Genomic DNA, 24,926 nt, shown 5'->3' with positions numbered 1-24,926 from the left:
ATTTCCTGCAAGAGGGCTGCACTGACTTCGGACTTGATAAAACACAGTGGACCAACACAAGTAGATGGCATGGCTCCCCAAATCATTACTGGCTGTTGTAACTTCACACTGGACCTCATGCAACTTGGATTCTGTGCCTCTCCACTCTTCCTCCAGACTCTGGAACCTTGATTTCCAAATGAAATGCTAAATTTACTTTTATCAGAAAAGAGGACTTTGGACCACTAAGCAACAGTCCAGTCCTTTTTTTCTTTAGCCCAGGTAAGACACTTCTGACATTGTCTCTGGTTCAGGAGTGGCTTGACATAAGTAATGTGACAGTTGTAACCCATGTCCTGGATACATCTGTGTGTGGTGGCTCTTGAAGCACTGACACCAGCCGTAGTCCACCCCTTGTGAATCTCTCCCAAATACTTGAATGGCCTTTGTTTCACAATCCTCTTTAAGGTTGTGTGGTTATCCCTGCTTGTGCACCTTTTTCTATCACACTTTTTCCTTCCACTGAACTCACCATTAATATGCTTGGATACAGCACTCTGTGAACCGCCAGCTTCTTTAACAATAACTTTTTGAGACTTACTCTCCTTGTGGAGGGTGACAATGACCTTCTTCTGGACAACTGTCAAGTCAGCAGTCTTCCCCATGATTGTGTAACCTACTGAACCAGACTGGGAGACCATTTAAAGGCTCAGGAAACCTTTACAGGTGTTTTGGGTTAATTAGCTGATTAGAGCGTGACACAATGGGGATTATTTACGAAAGGAAAATCCACTTTGCACTGCAAGTGCACTTGAAAGTGCACTGAATGTGTCCTTTGAAGTAAAGTCGCTGTATATCTGAGGGGGACATACAAGGAAAATAAAAAAGAGCATTTTAGCTTGCACATGATTAGATGATAAAATCAGCAGAGCTTCCACTAATTTCAGATCTACCCCTTAGATCTAGAGCGACTGCACTTCCAAGTGCACTTTCAAGTGCACTTGCAGTGCAAAGTGGATTTGCCTTTCATAAATAACCCCCAATGAGTCTACAATATTGAACTTTTTCATAATATTCTAATTTTCTGAGATACTGAATTTTTGGGTTTTCACTAGCTGTAAGCCACAATCCTCAAATAAAATAAAAAAAAGAAATGCTTTAAATATATCACTCTGTGTGTAATGAATCTATATTATATGAGTTTCACTTTTTGAATTAAATTACTGAAATAAATTAAAGCGGAGGTCCACCCTAAAGTGGACCTTCCGCTCATTGGATTCCTCCCCCCCTCCGGCACCACAATTGGCACCTTTCAGGGGGGAGGGGGGTGCAGGTACCTGTACAGTACAGGTATCTGCACCCACTTCCGGGATAGCTCTCTGCGGAAAGGGGCGTAGATTACGCCCCTTTCCGAAAGTCCCCCGCTGCCTGCTGGGAAACACACAGATCCCAGAGGCAGCGGGTCCATCCTTATTGCGCAGCGTGACTCGCGCATGCGCAGTAGGGAACCGGGAAATGAAGCCGAAAGGCTCCACTTCCTGATTCCCATACCCAAGATGGCGGCGGCAGCACCCGAGAGACGATCGAGAGAGGGTGCCGACATTGCGGGCGCGCTGGACAGGTAAGTGTCACTATTTTAAAAGTCAGCAGCTGCAGTATTTGTAGCTGCTGGCTTTTAAAAAAAAAAAAAAACGCGGACTCCCGCTTTAACTTTTTTTTTTTTTTAGATGCACCGATGTATGTGATATATTGCAGCTTGCCAATTTATATAATTTGTGGCTGCAGTATTTATCTATTTACCCTGGATATTTGCCTGGTGATCCTGCCAGTAACACACTTCCTGATTTAGTGTGACAAAGATCACTAACTGTACATTATTTATGGAGGGTTTTCATCCTAGGATTGGAAGTGTGTTAAGACTGCAGAACACCTTTGCTTCTCCTTTTCTCCATAAAATTAGATGTGTTATGCTGTCCACAGACAGAACCAATGACCTCCATAAGAAAATTACACTCTGTTTTGTGTTGACTTTAGAGTAATCTGACAAATATTATTACTGTATATAAGAATAATAATAATGGGAGTAGGATGGGTGGGCATCTGGACTAGGTAGGTGCCTGTGGTACAAAGTATAGGGTGCTGTGAATATACTTATAACATTTCAGGAGCTTATCTCAGTGGATGAGCTCTTTAGTCAAAGAAGCATAATACTTATTCTGGGTTTTCTACATCGTGCTGTCTTTAATCATCTTTTGAAACAGCTCATTTCAAAATAATGTGAGTTTAGAGAGGCCTCCCAGAGCTGTGTTTGTTTAGCAAAGACTGGGCAATTGAACACAATTTATACAAAGCAGAGCTGTCTTTCAATGTTAGCAGTTCTTCACAAGGCCCACATCCTCCTGCTGTGAATTACTAATTAGTCCTTTAGATAATGCCTGGCTTTTGTGTTCATACCCAAACGGATAGACCTGCAACACTGTCCCTTCTCTGTCCTCTTCTGCTATTTAGAGATTACATTTATGAGGATGCTATTTACAGTATGCTATTAAAAACGATGCCGGGTAGACATAATCAACATTAATTAGGGAAGCATAAAAAGATCTTATATTTACTTGACAGATACCTGATGCTGTCAACCACAACGCAATCTACATTGAGCAAGCTATACTGTTAGGAAGCCTGCCAGTAAAACTTCATAGTTCTTGTATCACCAGGGAGACTAAGGTAAAAACATTTCCTTACTGATCTGCAGATTTATTTTTTCCCCATTTAAGTCGACTTTGGAACAAATGTAAGTTGTCCCTTGACAGCCATTTCCATGGAGCAAATATTAAGAGTATTTCTTTCTTTCTTGCTCTGTGTGATCAGGCAGCTAAGACAAACAATCATACAACTCTATGGTTGGGAGCACATAGGAACCAATGAAATATAGGAGGTCATGTTATTCTTTCCACAAGCAAATTAGCTGAAAGCAAAAAAAGCTACAACTTATTGTAGAAGAATGCAGCAATAGTTAAGCCCAATGCCTTATCCAAATCATCTTTTAATACCATTAATACATAGACCATACCTCCCAACCACTTCAATTTCTACAGGACCTAAATTAAAACCCAGGGTCCTGCAAACCCAGCCGGTATCAGACCTCAGACCAGAGCAATGCCTGCACTGGAGAGTGGGGAGAATCTATCAATGCTTAGTTTTTCTGGTAATGTGGCAAAGTCTCAAACAATACGGAGGCACAAGGGAAGGCTGGAAATAGTCTCCCTCAGCGGTCAAGCTGTTCTGAGGTCTGAAAGGGTTGTACAGGGGGTAAGGAAGGGTGCTGATCTGGGGTCTGTACAGGTCATTAATCTTTAGTTTTGATGAAAAATGTCATATTTTATTTCTGTATTGCATTTTAAATTTATAGAGGTTCTTTTTTCTGCATCTATTTCCTAAAGTAGAATAATATATAATAATTCATATTTTGCTCCATAAGACGCACTTTTTTCTCCCAAAAATATGGGAGAAATAGTCTCTGTGTCTTATGGAACACACATAGCATCACCATGCTAGTACCGACAGAAGAGAGGCAGGAGAGCGAAGGACTGACATCTCAAGCCCCTGTAAGTGCCGGGCAATATCCCGGCTGGGCCTTTCACTCAGACAGAAGACAGAGCAGCCCGAGCGTCCGAATGGAGTACGGCCGCTCGGGCTGCTCTGTCTTCTGTCAGGCGGATGTGATGAGATCAGGTCAGGCTGCATTTATGGGACTGGTAAGGCTGCATTTTTTTGGGACTGGTAAGACTACATTTCTTTGGCACAGGTCAGGCTGCATTTATGGGACTGGAAAGGCTGCATTTCATGGGCACTGGTAAATATGGTAAATATTTAAGTACACAATTTGGTTCAGAATATTTTTTTTCTTGTTTTCCTCCTCTAAAACCTAGGTGCATCTTATGGAGCGGAAAATGCAGTATATTTTTATAATATAATCCATTCCCCATATTTATCTTCCTACGTATAAAGCAAGGGAATGACAATAGATCTAGCTTATTACCAATGGGCCTTAATTGGAAGCATTAGCAGAAGGCCAGGCACTTCTATGCAATGGATGCATGGGAAGTGGTGTCAGTGTCAAATGTCATCACAAAACTTAATAGCAGTGTCAGCAGTGTATACATCTATTATGTCTTATGTTTGACAAGCCTGGCACTGTCATTCTGGAAAACCATGGATTTTCTGCTTTCATTAGTATCTAGCAAGATGACGTATGGAAATTCTGGACTCTTTACCCGATACCGACACATCCACCTCCAACACCAATGCTTTTTTGCCTTCATTAAGCCCATTTCTGGAACTGGGGCATATTTTTCCTCCTACGGACCACTAACACTGGGTTATTTCTTTCTCCTAGTGACATTTAGCCATTTTGTTTGTCCTGCTGACCCCAGGGCTTTTTTTCCCGTTGACCAGCAATTTAAAGTGGTTGTAAAGCCTTACAACACACTTTGACCCTTCAGGTAAGCCTAGAATAAGGCTTACCTGTAGGTCCAAGAAATATCTCCTAAACCTACACAGTTTAGGAGATATTTCCCGAAAGACAGGCACTGAGCGCGCCATGGTCAACGGCGATATGCTGCGAGTGGCGGCTCCGTGCGCATGCGCGGGAGTGACGTAATGCGCGGCTTCGCTGAGTGACAGTGGAGGAGCAGCGAGACCCACCGAGAAGATGGATGCACCGGACTACAGGGGACAGCGGTGACTTCGCTGGCTCCTGTGTCAGGTAAGTGACACATAATGGACTATTATGCGATGCATAGTAGTCCATTATGCTTTACCTTTGCAGGGAATGAAAGAGGAAGTAAAACCATCAGGGTTTACTTCCTCTTTAAGTGCCACTATGACACATAATCCTGATTTCTTCCCATACATATGTTTTATGTTACATTGTCCTGACTGCTGTACTCTATGTATGATATTATAGATAACATAGTGCTACCCCCATTTATTCTGTAAGCTGTGTTATATGTTACATGTCTCTGACCAATGTGTTTGTCTCAGCAATTGCTATTTATTAATTTCCATCTGTTTTAATTAAGTAATTCTTTAAGAACTGCTCAGAAAGTGTTAGATCTCCATCTATATTTTTTTTTAGGTTTATGTGCATTGCTGAGACTCTCACTCGTAGCATAGTAATTATATTTTCAGGATACAAGGACTGTGGCAAATACGTGTACTGTATACTATAAGTAAACTCAGATTCTAATTAATCATCCCTCTTAAAGCCATGCCCACAATTCTGCATGATGTAGCCATTTCCAATTTTTGCCAAGGCACATTATACACGCCTCACATTTATGCCCTCCTGGGTGTCCCTCTTTCTCAAATTCTTATGTTGGGAGGTATTGCAAAGACAATTTGCAAGTTTAGCTACGATCCCATCTGCATACAACAAGCAGTCACACACAAGCTACTGGACAGATTGCAGCCCATTAGTGTGTGCAAAATTAAGTTCATTACTTAATAAGATCTGTCACCTAAATTTCCAAAGCCATCCTCTACAGTCATTACTGCCTCATTCAGCTTTGGACTGGAGCTTGCTCCCAGAATCACCCCAGGAACAAGTACTATATTTGTACACTATACTAGCTTTGATGAAAACATATTCAGGCATTCACACACAGCCAAACTGACCACTGCTTAAAGCATGATAGAAAGAAAAAAAAAGAGAAAAAAAATTGAACTCCAGGCAGATATAAAATACTAATTAATCCGGTTATGTATGAAAAAATAAGATGAAATACAATGAAATGTTCTGGGTTATTGGCTCAAAGTATTTAAATAAAAGAGTCAGCATGGCAACCAGGCCATGAGTTTTAGCAGAATGAGTTATCAAGGCAGTTTTCACATTCCTTTTAAGAACAATTGACATATCAAATTGCGCACACACACAGTGAGCTCTTTCCTTCTCTAGTGACTGAGACTGAATGGGTCAGAGCAGCCACAAGGGGATGCACACTTGTAGTGTTCAGCCTGTCTTGCAAATGGCAGGATGAAGGGGGGTCAAGGGGCCAGCAGTTTTTTATTTCAGAGGCCCAGATCTCCAAAACTTGCATATATAATGGAAAGCAGGGGCACTGGTATTTAATATTCAGGGGCCTTTGAGTAGAATAATTGGCTTTTTGTAAAAAGTTGATAAAGGTGAACTTACATTTAACTGCAGTGTAGACAGCAGTGGTCCAGGACAAAAGGAATGGCTGAATAAAATGATGAAGCCTGGTGCAACAATACACATATACTGTATTGTATGTATTTTATTATTATTATTATACAGGATTTATATAGTGTTGACAGTTTACACAGCACTTTACAACTTGAGGGTAGACAGTACAAATATAATACACTTTAATTCAGCAGGAATCAGAGGGCCCTGCTCATTAAAACTTACAATCTAAGAGGGAGGGTCAAGAGATACAAGGGGTAATAACTGTGGAGTATGTGCTGAAGGATTAAATACATGTACATTTGTTAGGTGTGGGTAGAATAGGCTTCTCTGAAGAGATGAATTTTCAGGGATCATCTGAAAGTAGACAAAGTAGGAGAGATTGGGGTAGAGCATTTCAGAGGATGGGAGAGGTTCAGAAAAAATCCTGGAGGTGAGCACAAGATGAGGTGACAAGGGAGCTAGAGAGCAGGAGGTCTTCAGAGGAGCGAAGAGGACGATTTGTTGGTATTTTGAGACCAGGTTAGAGATCTAGCTGGGGGCCAGGTTGTGGATGGCTTTGTAAGCTACTGTATCTTGAATTTAATTAATTGGTTGAGTGGCAGCCAACGGAGGAATTGGCAGAGAGCGGTAGCAGTTTGTAAGGTGGATGAGCCTTGCAGCAGCATTCATGATGGACTAAAATGGGATAGCCTATTTAGAGGTAAGCCAATGAGGAGGGAGTTGCAATAGTTGAGGTGAGAGATGACCAGGGAGTGGATTAGAAGTTTTGGGGTGACATTGGTTAGGAAGTGGCATATTTTGGAGCTGTTGTGGAGGCTGAGGCGGCAAGCTTTGGACAGCGATTGAATGCGGGGCCGAAAGGATACTTCAGAGTCCAGGATTACATCTAGAACCTTGGCATGGGGGACGGGTTGATAATTGACCTGTTGATTTTGACAGAGAAATTAGGGGAAGTGGCACATGGGGGAGTAAATAGCATGTGCTCGGATTTGGATAGGTTGAGTTTGAAGAAGTGATGTGACATCCAGGCTGATATATATATATATATATATATATATATATATATAAGATATAAATAAAAATAAAATAAAAATGGGGTGAACAAACAGTGATCTGGCTGCTTTACATTGTCACCATCAAAGGGATTTCTCATATACCTGTTGATTGTGATGTTTTGTGGCATTTATATTACCTTCATCTCCTGCTTGGTTGTCCTCCCAGCTCTTAATGTAGTCATCCTAACAAAAAAAGAAAATAGTGGATTGAAGTTAGTGGTTATAAAATTATGGTTACTTGTAATTTGATTTACAGATAGAAGATATTTTGTTTTGACGAGTTATATTTTTGTCCCTGTATTCTAAAGGTAATGCCACTATTTATATCTGGTCCATTTTAAGCAGTGAAGCATTAAATATAAATATAACTTGAAATAGTGAAAATTTAAATAAACCTAAGGTACCTGCTCTCCTACTTCAGCAGTTCTGATTGATCAGCACAGTCATAATGGTGATGGCCAGTCAAAACTGTTCTACTCTTTTGGCATCCCAAGGAAAGAGGAAGAACAGCACAGTTTCAAGCCCCAAAACAGGTGCACCAGGCTGTGTAGATGATGAAACTGTATCACCCACTGAGATAAGTGCAGGAGTGACTTGAGAGGGGGCATGGTTGGGGATTGTGGAGAGCTGTTATGTTTTTGGAAAAGGTGAACATACACTTTAACTACACATATTTAAATATGTCCCAGTGCAGTTGGCTGCACCAAAATGCCGTTGTATGGTTTTTCATGCTGATTGCTGTGTACAGTGCTGCTGTATGTAAGTGTTTATTGCCTCAATAGCTCATCATATTGATCTCCATGCACAGACTTGGATGTTTGGGAATAAACAATAACAAACACAGTAAAAAAGTAACTGCATAGCAATCTGCCACATGCGCCTCAACAATGGACAAATTAAATATTTTCTGCAGATCTTGCATGCTTCTATGAGAGTTGTATCTTGAAAAGGGCCACTCTGTCCCCAACTGACATTTCCATGGTTTATTTTTTATTTATTCTTTATCATTTTCCACAATATATTATACACAGATATCTTATAACATTACATCCCACCCTCCATATCAACACAACCCCACCCTCCACATTCCTAATAGTATCCTACATTTTAAAATTTTTCTCATCAAATCTACATAAGCCTCAGACCTAATAAAATTCCACCATATATTGTTCCAAAAAATACATAAATACTGTACATCAGCAGAATCTTTGTGAAAGTCCAATAATTGTTCTGTCAAACATGAATAGTCTACCCTTGTGATCATTTCTTTCATAGTAGGAATATCCTGTGGATGCCAAAGTTTCAGAAGCCCTTTCACTGCCTTAAGTAAATTAGGGATAATAATTTCCCATACCGTGCCACCAAAATATCTATGTTATGGAATAGGCATGTCCATGGTTCCATGGGCCTGCTCATTCCTGTTATTTTCTAAATATTTTTTATTCTGTATTCTGGTTATGTTATATTCTGGACAGTTATACCATATATGTGCAAATGTATATTTCTGGATGGAGCCTATGGGTCCCTGTTGGTGTTACATACCATCTTGCCAACAACTTTCCGCGGTTTATAACTCCTTAATCAATTTAAGGTAATCCTAAATGCAGCCTAAATTCTTGTCTTGTTTTACCAAATGTATGTTTAGGATTTCATAGAATTATTATTTTGCCTGTGTCCACTTGTACTGTTCATTTATTGAGCCCTTATTCTGATATTTAAGTCTAGAGACCTCTTGTGTCCTCATACCCTTCTTCCTGGTGACCTAACTGCATCCCTCTTATCTACCATATATTGCAAAGTAATCTCCCAAGGGAAGTAATGTCTGGTTCTTTACAAATGTTATGCAGAAGACAGTACTCAAACACAAAGATAAACAATATCAACTTGGTATGAAATGTTCATCCTTTATCCCGTTATTTAGCTTTTTCTTTTGCTGCTTCCTTTGCCAACTTTGATTGGTCATCTATTCAGACCTGTGCTCATTTGTGTCCTCAGTAAGAAGTGACTTTTAATAAATGTCAGATGTTCAATAAAAAATTGTTTAGCTCTGTGAGGAATTATGATGAAAGGCTAGAACATGAGAAAATAGGATCTGTGATAGAAGCAAGGGGTGACAAAATGTCTACATATAAATATACAATAAATGTAATAGCACTATCACACCGGGGTGCAGCAGATGGAACTGACATTGTACCTAAATAACAGTACACTGCTCATTACATTTTTTCAGCAGATCACTGGTGACTTTACATCTGCTTCTATATATTCCAAGTCTCACTTTGATTGGTTATGCTGTATGCAATTCAACTTTATTTCATATGTATTTCTAAGAGAACAGGTAGAAAATGTCTGCGATGAAATGGAATATATGATCAGTAATCCACACAGTGGCACAAACATTCTAAATAGGCTGTGATAACCAACAGCTCGGCTCTATTTCATCTACTCTTTACTAGTCAGTCCCAGGCCCCCATAGCTGTTTAAAATATGAAGGCATAAAGGCAAACTCCTGTCTTTTTACAGTTTTGCTACATATTTATAAGAGCAAAATTATATTACAGTATTTAGAATTTGTGTTGTATTTGTAGATCCCAAACTGTTTTCCCGGTGTCCACATGGCAGCATATGAGTGATAGAGCTCCACCTATAATCCCACCCTCAGAACCAGTATAGCACAAAAGATTCCTCATACCCCATGCTGCCACTAAGTTGAAGTACATTGCTACCTCCCCTTCAGTGCAGCACCTGCCTGGGTTCAGCCTCTCCCAGGTGTAGCCCAGTTCTCAGGCCTCTTGAACACAGGAGCAAAAAACGCCAATTTTTTTAGTGATCTGAACACAGGTTCGTTGTTGGAACAATGTGTATGGATCAGTATTACATCAATGACTACAGAGCCGTAAAATAAAAAAACTGAAAATTTTACATTTGAGTACAGTAATACACATGTATGTACATGTATAATTCAAAACATTGGCGCATAGAATAGGATAAAAAAGCATTGTATACACATGCGCAAGCCTGTATAAGTGTATGCACAAGGTCTTTACATTTTACTGAGGATCTTTCTGTCAACAAGATTCTGAGTATCAACATGAGTATATTATGATGTCCATGTGCAAGAGAAATTAGACTGCTAAAGACTGGGAGTTCCTTCTTTGGGTCTTTTAGGGCATGCAGTGTCTCCTATCTAGGGGCAAGATCTGCTTGGCTATGCAGATTGCTTTGGCTGGGCACAAAGTGAGCAGGGAGTTTGCCATATGTCCTAGTTTATTTCATTTTCCTTCTATACCCGTTTAGTTATGTTTGTTCTTTCCCTTTTTCACAGTCCTTAAATGTACAGCACCATAACCTGTCAGGCCTTTGTTGGGGGGTTGGTATGCTGCTAGGTGTCTGCTTGCTTGTAGGTCCTTTTTTCTTTCCTGTGGATTACCTTTCCTTACCCATATCTCTGTATTCTCCCAAACAGCTTACTTTGCCACCATTGCTATCAGATCCTTAAATGACCTCCAGGTAAGGAAGCTATAGTCAGGTAAGTGTCCAAAGGTACAGAAAGAGTGCCCGACACTGGTTCAATTTCTGTTCATGGTATGCCTGGTCACGCTCTAAGAAGTCCACAGTACCTTCAAATAATTCTGAAGAGTCTGACAACAGCCCTCAGTCAAGACCACACCTGTCTCTCTCCAGGCATTGTTCATAAGGCAGAAAGATATCTGTGAGGCATTGTCACTTTATCGTCCTCAAAACGCTCTCAATGCTGTAGTGGGAAAACGTGTTGGGCCTGTGGGGCAACACCCATGGCAAACAAACTGGTTTGTAGGGAATGCCTAGGAGAGCTCTATATTGAACTTGATTGGGAAACTCAGTAGGTTGCATCTTGTCTTAAGTAGTGTGAGAATCAGTTTTTGCGTTTGCTTCCGGCAGTAGTACCCTCTCAGTCTCCTCATCTCGGGCTCATCTATGGACCATCCTTCTCATCTCTGTTCCTGTGCACCACACTCATGGGAGCTGTTAATCCTAGATCCTCATCAGATGAAGGGTCAGAGACCTCAGGTTTCAGTTGCGCACTTGTACAGCCTTACATTCAAACAGTCTAGCAGGCCATAAGCTGGGAGGAAGTGGGAAGAGATCCCAAAGAAACAAGGGAATGTTCCTCTTATCCAAAAACACCCATATTTTTTCCCCTTCTATGGAAGAATATAAGGATCTTTTTAAAGACAAGTGGCAAAAAGCAGAAATTAGGTACTAGCTAAATCATCCTCTTTTTGAAGCTAATGTTGCCTCTCTATGTTGCAGTAGTGTGCCTGCCAAAAATGTCATGGAAGATTCAGCCTGTTTTAAGGATGCACTTGATAGAACAGTTGACCTTGACCTCAAGAAATCTTTCCAGGCAGCGGGTAAAGCATGCAAGCCAGCTATCACCCTTACCTCAGAAGCCAACGCTATTCGTGTCTGGACCCAAAATATTGAAAATGCAATTAATCAAGACATACCCAAAGAAGACATCATTCAACCTCTCAGTGAATTGAAAATTACAACGAGCTTCATTGGAGCGGTGACAATTAAAACCACCCGATGCATTGCACAGGCGATGCCCTACTCAAATCACTGCCAAAAGGGCACTGTGGCTAAAATAAAATCTTTGTTTGGGAAGAAACTAGAGACAGCCATCTCTAAGGTCACAGATGGACAACTGCACGACTAAAGATTGAGGTGCACAAACTTCTTATCAAGTAGATTTCAACAAGCCAGATGCAGAGATTCCAAAAATTTTTGCCAGAGCAAGAATCTTAAAAGACAATGAAAAAGCACACCAATGAAGTATCCCATTGAAATCTCAGAAGCAAAAATCCCTTACTGTTCTCCAAGATCCTTCAAAATTAGGATTATTCAGGGTTTTCCCTCTATTCCTGTTCTGATGATAACTCATAATTTGGCATTTTTCTTCGCTATCAATGCACTGTGGTTGGCATGATACAGTTATATCAGTGCAAAGATGTGAATGGGTTTTTACTGTTTTTGTGTATAATATGTAAATATATTTTCAAGCCGTATTTGTCCATTACATATGGAGGCTCATTGCCTGTGTCTATGCAAGGAAGTGAAGCTGCGCGGCTTCACTTTCTGATTCCCTCACCGAGGATGCCAGCGGCAGCAGCCCAGAGCCGACGGACAGATCGACTTCGGCTGCCAACATCGCGGGCTCCCTGGACAGGTAAGAGTCCTTATATTAAAAGTCAGCAGCTGCAGTATTTGTAGCTGCTGGCTTTTAATATTTTTTTTTTGGCAGACCTCTGCTTTAAGGCTAACTAAGCTCATCCAAATAGTCATTAAGCAAGGATGCCATTTACATCCCCCAAAGTTAAGATGACTATCAAATAAAGGATTTACAAGTCTGTATTTTTTAGACAATATCAAAATATGAAGCAACTAAAAATCTAAAAGCTATATTGAAAGTTACTATAAACTCAATATATGCTTTCTCTGATAAAGAACAAAGCAACAGGCTTCCTATAATGCCTGTCCCCTACCTGTAAATTAAAGCCTTCCCACCACCCCTACCTACCCATTTGCTGCCCAGATTGAGGAGAAACCTCAGCTACTTATGGATATGCTGCATATATTTAAATATTTACATATTTTGCTGAATAAAGTGAATCTGTTACGTTTCCTGCACATATCTTAAAATGTATACTAAGTGAAGACAATATCTGACACAGTGAGGTTGATTTACTAAAGGAAAATATACCGTGCACTGCAAGTGCAGTTGGATCTGAAGGGAAACTCTGCTGATTTCTATCATCCAATCATGTGCAAGCAAAAATGCTGCTTTTTTTTGTTGGGTTTTTTCCTTGCATATGATTGAGTATTCTTTGCAACTTGAAGCTTTAGCTCATTTATCAAGCTCTGGAGCAAGTGCACTTGCGGTTCACAGTATATTCGCCTTTATTAAGGGCTGTTCACACCAGAATTGTACATTGCACATGCGGCATTCTTGTGCGATTCTCATGAGTTCTTGTGCAGTGCACTTTTGCAGCCCATTCATTTGAATTGGCTGGAAATTGCAACGGAATGTGGTAAAAAGTATTGCATGGCCTACTTTTAAAAACGTGCCGCACCAAACTACATGGCATTGCAGTACCATGGGATCTGGTGATCATAAATGCACTGTGTTTGCAATTTACATTTCTTGTACTGTTAATACATTAGCCAGCGCATTGCATTCACAAGTGGTGCAGGAAATGCGCACAGAATGTTCCTTTCCCATACTGCGTTCTGATGTGGAGTTTAGAGGCAGAACACTACACTGCATGTTAGCCTATTTATCTATGCACACATAGGCATTTAAAAGGAGTTTAGAGACAGGGGCAGGGGAAAAAAAAAAAACACTGCCAGGGCATCCAGCAGCAGGGGCGATTTGGCAGAAAAAATGCTTTACGTGTGTAAACATGTCTAAACATGCGAAAAAGCTAGGCACATTTAGCTCTCCAATGTTAATTAATTTTAATGGCCTGAATAAATTATTATTTTGGCCATTGAAATTAATTAATTTCCAAGCACTTGATGTGCCTAAATTCTTTACATGTGTTTACAAGTGTCAAGCATTTTTTCTGCCAAAATGCTTCTGCCAGGAGGAAAGGAGTCTAGGAGAGATGGCAAATTGTCCAGTGTGCGCGAGGCCTACGTCTGTTTGTCACTCTCCATAATGCTATTCTTTTAATAACAGTCAATGTAGCATTTTAACACGTGCCCAATCTTGTTACTGCACTAGCTACATAGTTAAACACCAGTAAGGTCATAGCTTTCTAGCAAGATAGACTATTGATTGGCCGCAGAACAGCTGTTACAATGTCAGCCCACTCATCCATAAAATATTGCTCACCCTCTAGAGATCTATAAGTACACACTGAATTTTATTTAGCAAATGAAACACAATATAGTGCATGTTTTGAGCTTTTTATACCTTCTAGTCAGGTTATAACAACTGCACTGTGAATTCTGATTCGTTTCCAGTCTTCTTATATGTGTTTTATGTTTAAAAAGCTCTTTTTATCTGCTCTGTTATAGACATAAACTGTTGGATAATAAAAAAACAAAAACAAAAAAAAAATTGTTTTTATAGTCATTCGGTGGCTGGAAAACTCTCACTATAACCAGTAGTGGCAGTGAAGCGCATGTTAATCTGTCCACGTGCAATTGCACTAGAAAAAAAAAATTATCACATTTATCTAAGCTCTCCATTATGTACTCACTGGTTCTTTCTTCTTCTACATCTGCCTTGGGATGTACATTATATTATTATGAATACCTGCAGTGGTTTCACATACCATCTTCACAATATTCAAGTCTATTTTTTGTATACTGCCCTCTCATAGATCATTTTGGGCAATCCTGCTTGCAGTTGTTATGTGACATATCTCCAAACTCCAATACTGGAAGCTAGTTGAATGTAATTTTAGTACTGTTGGCTGGGTTGCAGTTCTGACGGTCAAACATAAGTGATGTAATCTTTTTGGCAGCCTCGTGAGACTCTTGAAGTATTAACCAGTGTGCCTATAGTCATCAATGGATGCTACTGGTCATTGGCTTTATAGTTTCATGTTCCTGCAATTATAGGTCAGGGCCAACATCTGGCTATGTGGTACAGGCAAATGCATACTTGATGCCACCATCAGCTAAGAGGATCAGTAAAGCACAGTAGATGTGTACTACTTAGCAGGAAGCAAAAAATATTCCTGCAATGATAAAATATTAATTTATATATATATTATCTCGCAAAAGTGAGTACACCTCTCACATTTTTGTAAATATTTTATTATATCTTTTCATGTGACAATACTGAAGAAATGACACTTTGCTACAATGTAAAGTAGGGAGTGTACAGCTTGTATAACAGTGTAAATTTGCTGTCCCCTCAAAATAACTCAACACACAGCCATTAACCACTTCAGGCCCGGAAGAATTTACCCCCTTCCTGACCAGAGCACTTTTTGCAATTTGCTTTAACTGACAATTGCGCGGTCATGCAACGTTCGCACCCAAACAAAATTGATGTTCTTTTTTTTCCCCACAAATAGAGCTTTCTTTTGGTGGTATTTGATCACCTCTGCAGTTTGAATTGTTTGCACTATAAACAAAAAATAGAGTGTAAATTTTGAAAAAAAATGCATTATTTTGTACTTTTTGCTATAATAAATAGTCCCATTTTAAAAAAAAAGCAAATTTTTTCTCAGTTGAGGCCAATATGTATTCTTCTACATATTTTTAGTAAAAAAAAAATAAAAAATCGCAATAAGCGTATATTAATTGGTTTGAGCAAAAGTTATATCGTCTACAAAATAGGGGATAGATTTATAGCTTTTTTTTTTTTTTTTATACTAGTAATGACGGCGATCTGTGATTTTTATCATGACTGTGGCATTATGGCGGACACATCGGACAATTTTGACACATTTTTGGGACCATTGGCATTATTACAGAGATCAATGCTATAAAAATGCATTGATTACTGTAAAAATGTCACCGGAATTGAAGAGGTTAACACTAGGGAGCTCTCTAGGGGTTAACTGTGTTCCCTGGGAGGTGATTCTAACTGAAGGGGGAGGGGACTGACTAGAGGAAGTGACGGTTCATTGTGTTTACATACACTAATCCCTGTTCTGTGTCTCCTGATCTCGATCGCTCGTGGCTGGCGGTCATCGCGACCGTCGGCCATGAGCATCGGCACCCCCCGCTGTGCAGCGGGCGCATGCCTGCTAACCTGACCCCGAGAGCCTACATATAGCTACAACAGCTCGCACAGGGGAGCCAACCTGCCGCAGTATAACTGTGGCGGTTGGTCGTGAAGCAGTTAATGTCTAAACCGCTGGCAACAAAAGTGATTACACCCCTAAGTAAAAATTTCCAAATTGGGCCCAAAGTGTCAATATTTAGTGTGGACACCATTATTTTCCAGCACTGCTTTAACTCTCTTAGGCATAGAGTTCACCAGAGCTTCACAGATAGCTAATGGAGTCCTCTTCCACTCCTCCATGATGAAATCATGGAGCTGGTTGATGTTAGAGACTTCTTCCACTCCTTCACCTTCTGTTTAAGGATGCCCCACAGATGCTCAATAGGGTTTAGATCTGGAGACATGCTTGGTCAGTCCATCAGCTTCACCCTCAGCTTCTTTAGCAAAGCAGTGGTCATCTTGGAGGTGTGTTTGGGGTTGTTATGTCAGAAAACTGACCTGTGGCCCAGTCTCCCAAGGCGGGGATTATTCTCTGCTTCAGTATGTCACAGTACATGTTGGCACTCATCAGACCACAGGACATGGTTCCAGTAATCCATGTCCTTAGTCTGCTTGTCTTCGGCAAACAGTGTGCAGGCTTTCTTGTACATCACCTTCCATCTGGGAAGACCAATTTGATGCAGTGTGCAGCGTATGGTCTGAGCACTGACAGGCTGACCCCCCCCACTCCTTCAACCTCTGTAGCAATGTTGACAGCACTCAAACGTCTATTTCCCAAAGACAGCCTCTGGATATGACTCTGAGCATTAAGCACCCCTAACAGGGACTGTAGCTGTCTCTTGGTACAATCTTGTGAAAGGGGTGAAGGCATGAATGACCTTCCTGATCGGGGCCAATTTGTTGGGAGGTAAGCTGGCCTGCATGGAGCAGGTGTCGAGAGTGAGATGCCATGTCATCCACAAGAACGGCTCAATGGGTAATGGTTTGAAGGCATCCAAAATGTCCGCCTTGGGCAGCCACACACCTGTGCATGCTAATGATGGCCTGTATGACTACGTCAACAGATGCATACTTAAGTGAGAAGTCTTCAGAGGGAAAGGAGTTTAACCTAGGAATGTAGGAAGAATGAGGTGCGGACAAATCGCAAACCTAGTAAATTTATTGGAGAACTTGGCCTTAACAAGCTCAATAGAGCTGACTGTCCATGTGCTGAATGGTGACCCAGAAAGGTGCCGATGATGAACCCCTGGTCCGGTTCAGTGTGTAGCAGAGTGTCTATGGTTTGCTCATCGGTGGAAGCTGATGGAAGATTGAATGAATGAATGAATCACTTGTATAGTGCTACCTATATGAACTGAATCGCCTCAGGGCAGTGCGGTGATGAGCCCGGTGTGGAACCCAAAGGTGAATTTGCACATCAAGAAGAGTTCAAGTGAGGGACATGGGTGAGGGGAGAGGTTGAACTCCAACCACTTTATGTCCACTCAGTTTAGTCATTGAGCATTGGGGTGTTTGAGGGTGCATGCGGCCTTGAGATTTGCTTTGTGGCAGATGATGCAGATGTGGAGCACACCGCCTTAGCTATATATACAGGTAGCATAGTTATAATTGCTTCAGATCTGTGCTAGCTCCGCGACTGGACAGGCCACCCCAACTTATTCACCTGAAAAAGCTGAGTGGGGTCAGGCATGGGGGGGCCAGGGAACGTCTGGAATCAGCATTGGAACACCAGTTTGCTGACACTCAACTGACCTAAGAGAGGAAAGACAGACATGCAAATGAGTGTATATATACAGTATCTCAAATGACACTTTGCTACAATGTAAAGTAGTGAGTGTACAGCTTGAATAACAGTGTAAATTTGCTGTCCACTCAAAATAACTCAATACACAGCCATTAATGTCTAAACCGCTGGCAACAAAAGTGACTACACCTCTTAGTGAAAATGTCCATTCAGGTGTGTTGAATTTGGTGTTTTCGCTCTCTCTCTCTCATACAGGTCACTGGAAGTTCAACGTGGCACCTCAATGCAAAGAACTCTCAGAGGAGCTGTAAAAAAGAATTGTTGCTCTACATAAAGATGGCAGAGGCCATAAGAAGATTGCAAAAAACCTGAAACTAAGTTGCAGCACGGTGGCCAAGACCATACAGTGGTTTAACAGGACAGGTTCCACTCAGAACAGGCCTCATCATGGTCGACCAAAGAAGTTGAGAGCACGTTCACAGAATCATATCCAGAGGTTGTCTGGGAAATAGACGTATGAGTGCTGCCAGCATTGCTGCAGAGGTAGAAGGGGTGGGGGGTCAGCCTGTTAGTGCACACTGCATCAAATTAGTCTGCATGGCTGTCATCCCAGAAAGAAGCCTCTTCTAAAGATGGTGCACAAGAAAGCCTGCAAACAATTTTCTGAAGACAAGCAGACTAAGGACATGGGTTACTGGAATCACGTTCTGTGGTCTGAAGGGACCAAGATAAACCTATTTGGTTCAGATGATGTCAAGGGTGTGTGTCGGCAACCAGGTGAGGAGCATAAAGACAAGTGTGTCTTGCCTACAGTCAAGCATGTAGGTGGGAGTGTCATGGTCTGAGGCTGCCGGCACTGGGTAACTACAGTTCCTGGAGGGAACTATGAATGCCAACATGTACTGGGACATACTGAAGCAGAGGATTAACCCCTTCTTTCAGAGACTGGGCAGGAGGGCAGTATTCCAACATAACCCCAAACACACTTCCAAGACGATCACCCTCTTGCTAAAGAAGCTGAGTGTAAAGGTGATGGACTGTCCAAGCATGTCTCCAGACCGAAACCCTATTGAGCATCTGTGGGGCATCCTCAAACGGAAGGTGGAGGAATGCAAGGTCTCTAACATCTACCAGATCCTTGATGTGGTCATGGAGGAGTGGAAGAGGACTCCAATGGCAACCTGTGAAGCTCTGGTGAACTCCATGCCCAAGAGGTTTAAGGTAGTGCTGGAAAATAAAGATGGCAAAACAAAATATTGACACTTTGGGCCCAATTTGGACATTTTCACTTAGGGGTGTACTCACTTTTGTTGCCCGCGGTTTGAGACATTAATGGCTGTGTGTTGAGTTATTTTGAGGGGACAGCAAATTTACACTGTTATACAGGCTGTATACTTACCACTTTACATTGAAGCAAAGTGTCATTTCTTCAGTGTTGTCACATGAAAAGATGTAATAAAATATTTACAAAAATGTGAGGGGTGTACTCACTTTTGTGAGATACTGTATGTATATAGGTTATATTGATAAAGGTTGTACTGTTTATCTAAAAAAAAGAAAAAAAAAAGCCTTCCCTTATTTATGAATAGAATAAGGAAGTAAATTCCTGGTTTTTTTTCAACAGCTGTGCTGTGCCAGTGGCACAATTGTCACCAGGGACAGGAACTGAGCAAACATATTCAATGGGGACACAGAAAGCAATAAAATTGCTGTCTGTGTTCTTCATGTGATTTCCCCTCATTTCCTGTACTGGTGAAATGCTGTCATCATGACAAGAACTAACCAACCAGTCCACAGAGACCAATACAAAATGACACAGATACCCTCACCCCCACCCCCTCTAGCCACTGGCAGATACCCAAAGCATTAAAGTAATATTAAACTCAAATGCAAACATTCATTCTATTGTAGCGTACCAATTCCAAGATGTGATGGCTGGATTAGTTTTCCTTTTAAGGCTTTATTTCCTTTAAATTCACCTGGGGGTCTATCCAGTAAGTCTGGTATTTTTCAACAAAAAAAACTCTACTGCAGATGGAGCAGTCACAGGGTTGAGAAAAACTATTTACCACTGACAGAGGTTTTTACAATGATCATCATTTATTTATTTATTTATGTAATACCTCGATCCTAAAAAGGAACAAAACTGTTGCAGTAACTGCGTATTAAGTGTTAACTGGAGTTTGGCTTCAGTTTATCAGTGTATCTAAATGTGCAAGTAAAACGTACATTTAACACTCCCCTTCCCTCTAGACCAGTGGTCTCCACACTGAGGCCCAAGGATCAGATGTGGCCCTTTGCTTGCCTTTATCCAGCCCTTTGGGCACCATTCCTTCCCACTGACACCATCGATGGGGCTGAAGAAAAAGAAGATTGGTCGCACACCATGGAAGGAAGAACTTCTGTAGAATAGTTACTGTATTGTCAAGATGCCAAAGAATATAGACAGGACAGTACAGGAACATTGGTAGACCAGTTTCACATGGATAACTGGTGCTTGTTCACAACAAAAATGTAGCGCCAATACTTCTACACCCATAGCTGATATGTAATGATTGACTGTAGTACTTGTGGCACGGTTTCCTACCAGTGCATCCAATACCCCAGATGCCACACTTTCATCCTAGAATTAGTGCTCCATTATGACTTGTCGGATGTGCCCCCATCTGTCCACAGATTGTTCCCATTAGGGGTGGGCAGACAGAAAGAAGGTACATCCGACATTCCTTAGGGACAACCATATTCCATCAGTTCGAGTCCCTTTATCTCTTATATCCCCTTTAAGCTCCAAATACATTCAAAAATGTTGATTGCTTTACTCAAATCCAACCGATTGTACAAGATCCTCATATCATTACTGTTGATGCTGTACTTATCCCATTGAAAGTTTGTAAACTTAGTGTCATGTTCATGAAAACTTTAATAAAAATCTTTAACGAGAAAAATGTAGTCCCAAACCTGAGCTATTTAAATGCTCCACCCAAAAGTGATGCAACAAAAAAAGCCCAGTTTAATTGGCTGACCAGCATGTATAGCAATTACACACACCAGATAAAATCAATAAATCAAAGTGTGTAAAAAATAGACTTGAAAAACCTGACCTAATGAAGATAGAACGAAGAGTACAGCATGAGGAGAAATATACATAACATATATACATAAATATATATACATAATAAACCCCCCAAAAAGTACCTAGAAAAATTCAAGAATAAACAAAATGAATATAAAATAATATACATTGGTTGGTTAGTTAAACCAGAACAGAGAACACAAGAAGCAACCACTGAATCTCAAAGCGATGAACATATATATATCGATTACAGGAGAAAAAAAATTACACATAGAAAAATTATTACATAACAAAATAAAAACCATATATAAATGTATACACGTGTATACAATCAGATCACTAATCCAACAACAGAAAAAAGTCCTCTTTTGAACTCCTATAAACATTTATCTGAATATATTTAAAAGTACACATGGAAATATATAAGAGTGTTTGGAAAAGTATGAGACCAAACAACCATACAAAAACAATTGCAAGAAGCAGAAATAGTGTACTCAATAAAAATGCAGCAATGGATATCCAATATTCACAAATGATACATTAAAGCAATATACATCCTAGGAAACAAGAAAGCAATCTAAAACCATCCAAGTATCATGATTGATAAAATATTATGACAACCTTGTGGAAACCAATAATATATGAATACTTAAAGATAACAAAAGAATGACATGACTGTAAATCCTGGAAAACTGTCCGGCATGACAACAAATATCTGTGCAAAAACTCAAAATGAAAAAAAATTCCAAAAACTATAAATCACTAGTTCACAAATGAGAACATGAAAACGATCGAATATAGTCATTAAAATGTATGATATCCCATTTAAACCGTATGGTATACAAGTTTTGAAATGAAAGATCCAATAAAAACTCTAGTTTACATGGAGATCTAAACACATCCCCTCCCCTTTTAGGCAGGCTGACTTTCTCAAGGATCTGTATTCCTATTGCTGAGGTGTCACCATTATGGTATTAATTAAAGTGGCAAGCAACATTGGTAGAATCGTTTTTCTCAATATTGGATAAATGCTCAATTAATCTATCCATGAGATGTCTGATTGTGCGTCCAATGTACTGTACATTGCAGAGTCTGCATGTGATGATATTTACAGCATGTTTGGTATTGCAATTATAGAATGACCGCAGTCTCTGTTCTTTCACAGTAGAATAAGAACGCACAACCTCCCCTTTGATAATATGCCTACAACAAGGACATTTGTATACACCACAGCTGAAATTGCCTCTGAGGTGGCACCATGTTGTAGACTGTTTTGTTGGTGGTAAATAAACTGGGTGATAAGGAATTACCAGGGACGGAGCTCTCCTTGAAACCATATTGATACCATCCTTCAATAGAGGCATCCTCAGAAAGTTGGGAAGATACCTGTATACAATCCTTCTTATATCCTCAAACTTCAAGCTGAAAGATGTACTGAGCGTGAGTCGCTCTTTACTGAATCCCTTCTTGTTGCTCCTAGAATCTTTGTGTTTATTTCCACTGAGTAAATCGTTTCTATCTTTGAATCTCGCAATTAAATAGCTCTATCTAGCATCCATCTCGGATAACCCCTCTGTATAAAATGTAAGTAAAGAGCCTGAGCTTACTCCTCAAACCTCAAACCCGTTGGTCACTCCATATATGGCCAACCCTCCAAAATTGACCTTCTGTAATGCCTTTGATTGTATGGCGAGGGTGTCCTGATACTGCCATCAGCAGCATATTCCCTGAGAGGGGTTTTCTATACAGGGAGGCCTGCACACCAGAATCATGGCCACACAGATGGACATCTAAAAAACAGATGTCCGTGTTGTTTGACTGGTCTGTAAACTGAAGATTTCTGTCATTATTATTCAGATATTTGAGAAAATTCTCCAAAGTGTCAAAAGCGTTATTCATGATAAATATAAGATCATCTATGTAATGTTTTAACATTCTATTGTGGGATCTGAAAGAGTTGGTGCTGCCATAAATGAAATGGTGCTCCCACCAACCCATAGGCAACTTGGCAAGTAAGCGTGAAAATTTAGCTCCCATTGCTGCTCTGAACCTCTGGAGAAAGTATTCCTCATAAAACATGAACAAGTTATGTGTTAAAAGATACTCCAGAGCTTCCAACACATATAAACAAACCTTAATAGTAAGATTGGTATGATGTTCCAAGTAAAATCCAAATGCTTCAAAGGCCAATCCATGTGGAATTGACAAATACAGACTGGATACATTGCAGGGGATCCACATAGCATGCGCATCCCACTGGGTATCACGTGCAATGTTTAAAAGGTGATTAGTATTCTTCAAGTGACTAGGGAGTGTGCTAACCAGAAGTTGCATAACACCATCCAGCCATTGGCCCAGTCTCTCATTGAGAGAGCCAATCCTGGAGATGATGGGCCTCCCCTGCAATGAATCGAAACCTTTGTGGGTCTTGAGAAGGTGATGAAAAATTGACATCACTGGATGTTCAGGTATAAGACAGTTGCCGGACTTGCTGTCAAACACACCTAAATGAATCCCCTCATTGATCAAAGTTGTTAAAAATACTTTCTATTCCTTAGTGGGATCACTTTTGAGTTTTATGTAAGTGTGAGTGTCAGACAACTGCCTGTCAGCTTCTTGTTTATATGCATCTGCCTCCATAACAACTACCTCTTTTAAGAACTTCTCTATCACTTATAGATAGATTATCCTGTACAATACTCAAGCCAGTTGGTCAATGAGACACCAGCAGGGTATGATCTCTTTCTACCAATTTCTGCTTCTCAGGACATAGAGGCTTGACAGGGTAAAAGTCAGACTGGGTTTTTTAAAGACTTAATGGAGTCAAGATTAAGATCAATATTGATAGTAGCAACAGCTCCTCCCTCCCAAGAGAGATCCTCCAATTCATCCAGGGCATAACATTCTCTAAAGCTTTGTTGTAAATGGTCACTGCCTACTTCATTCATTGGAGGGGTCACACCCATGTCACATTGTGAATCTGTATCTGCATTTAAATAATGTTTCTTTATTTCTACATTTTTAATGAACTTGTTAATGTCCACAATTGTTTCAAAAATATTAAAATGTTTCAATGGACAAAAGTTCATACCCTTGGAAAGTAAGGAAGTCTCTCCAACGGTTAATACTCTACTAGAGAGGTTTAACACGTTATTGGTACCTGTTAACTCCTGCGGTTCTGGGTGCGAAGAGGATATTGATTGCCGCCTTTGTTCCCTCATTTCTGTCCTCTTCTTGTTTTCTTGTACCCCGATTGCGGGGCCCTCCTGTATGATTTTTGTTTATGTCCCCCCATCAATGGGGCACCATACTTCTCACTGAATGGGGCATGGTTTACTCCCAGAGGCCATAGTCTGGCCCACCTGAAGTCTAAAGGACAGTAAACTGGCCATTTGTTTACAAAGTTTGGAGACCCCTGCTTTAGACTGACAATGCTGCTGTCCAAATGTGCTACTTCATTCAGAGTGGGGGGCACGCTAATACAGGAGGCATTTTTAGTGGCTGGATCACCAGGTGAAAACAAAAGGGAAAAGCCTGAAAAATCCTGAGTCCAGGATTTGACTGGCCCAGAACAAGTGCATGAATACTAAGCATCCTAATATTTGATATGCACATGCTAATCACTCACTGTTTAGCAAGGTGATCTTTGATTGGATAGGGTGGAGAGGCAGGGCAGCAATGCCACAATCTCTCACTTGCCCAATCAGCTTTACATTTTCTGAAAATGTTTAAGGCCTTCTCTGAATGGCACCCTGAGGAGCAAGTGACCCCCTGTGGTTACTATGCTTCTACAGTGGTCCCACAGGAATGGCATTGGCATACTTACCATTAGTCCAAGCTGGACCAATGTATCTATGCAATAGGATCCAAAAATTCTTCAGCAGTTCTTTACTCACGTAAGCCCACCATCGACATCCCTTGTTGTTGCTGCTTTAGGCATGGTATCTTTGGGATGTCTTTATACTGTGCAGCCTTCAGAGACATCTCACCCTGTACAGCTAATAGAAAATGTCTACATCACCTAGGCATGCAACACTAATACCTGAAAAGGGATCCTCCTTTGCAGTGAAGATTAGGGCCCCAGTGAGTCAGGTTTGGCCAGGTTTGGTTAGTAAAATTGGATTTTTCTAACCGCT

The 24,926-nt window shown here is 40.6% G+C and overlaps 1 protein-coding gene across 1 annotated transcript in view; it reads right to left on the bottom strand.

Moving 5' to 3' along the window:
* SPOCK2 (SPARC (osteonectin), cwcv and kazal like domains proteoglycan 2) overlaps positions 1-24,926 on the bottom strand; it is a 253,519-nt gene that overhangs the window by 58,121 nt on the left and 170,472 nt on the right. The window contains exon 2 of the mRNA XM_077454420.1: positions 7,380-7,425. Within this exon, the coding sequence (XP_077310546.1) occupies positions 7,380-7,425 (46 nt within the window). The remainder of the gene's footprint in view (positions 1-7,379; positions 7,426-24,926) is intronic.

The sequence above is a fragment of the Lithobates pipiens genome, unplaced genomic scaffold (assembly GCF_037356315.1).
Source record: "Lithobates pipiens isolate NorthernLeopardFrog02 unplaced genomic scaffold, aLitPip1_a1.2 Scaffold_25, whole genome shotgun sequence".
NCBI classification, from domain to species: domain Eukaryota; kingdom Metazoa; phylum Chordata; class Amphibia; order Anura; family Ranidae; genus Lithobates; species Lithobates pipiens.
This window is presented reverse-complemented; position numbering and strand designations above follow the sequence as displayed.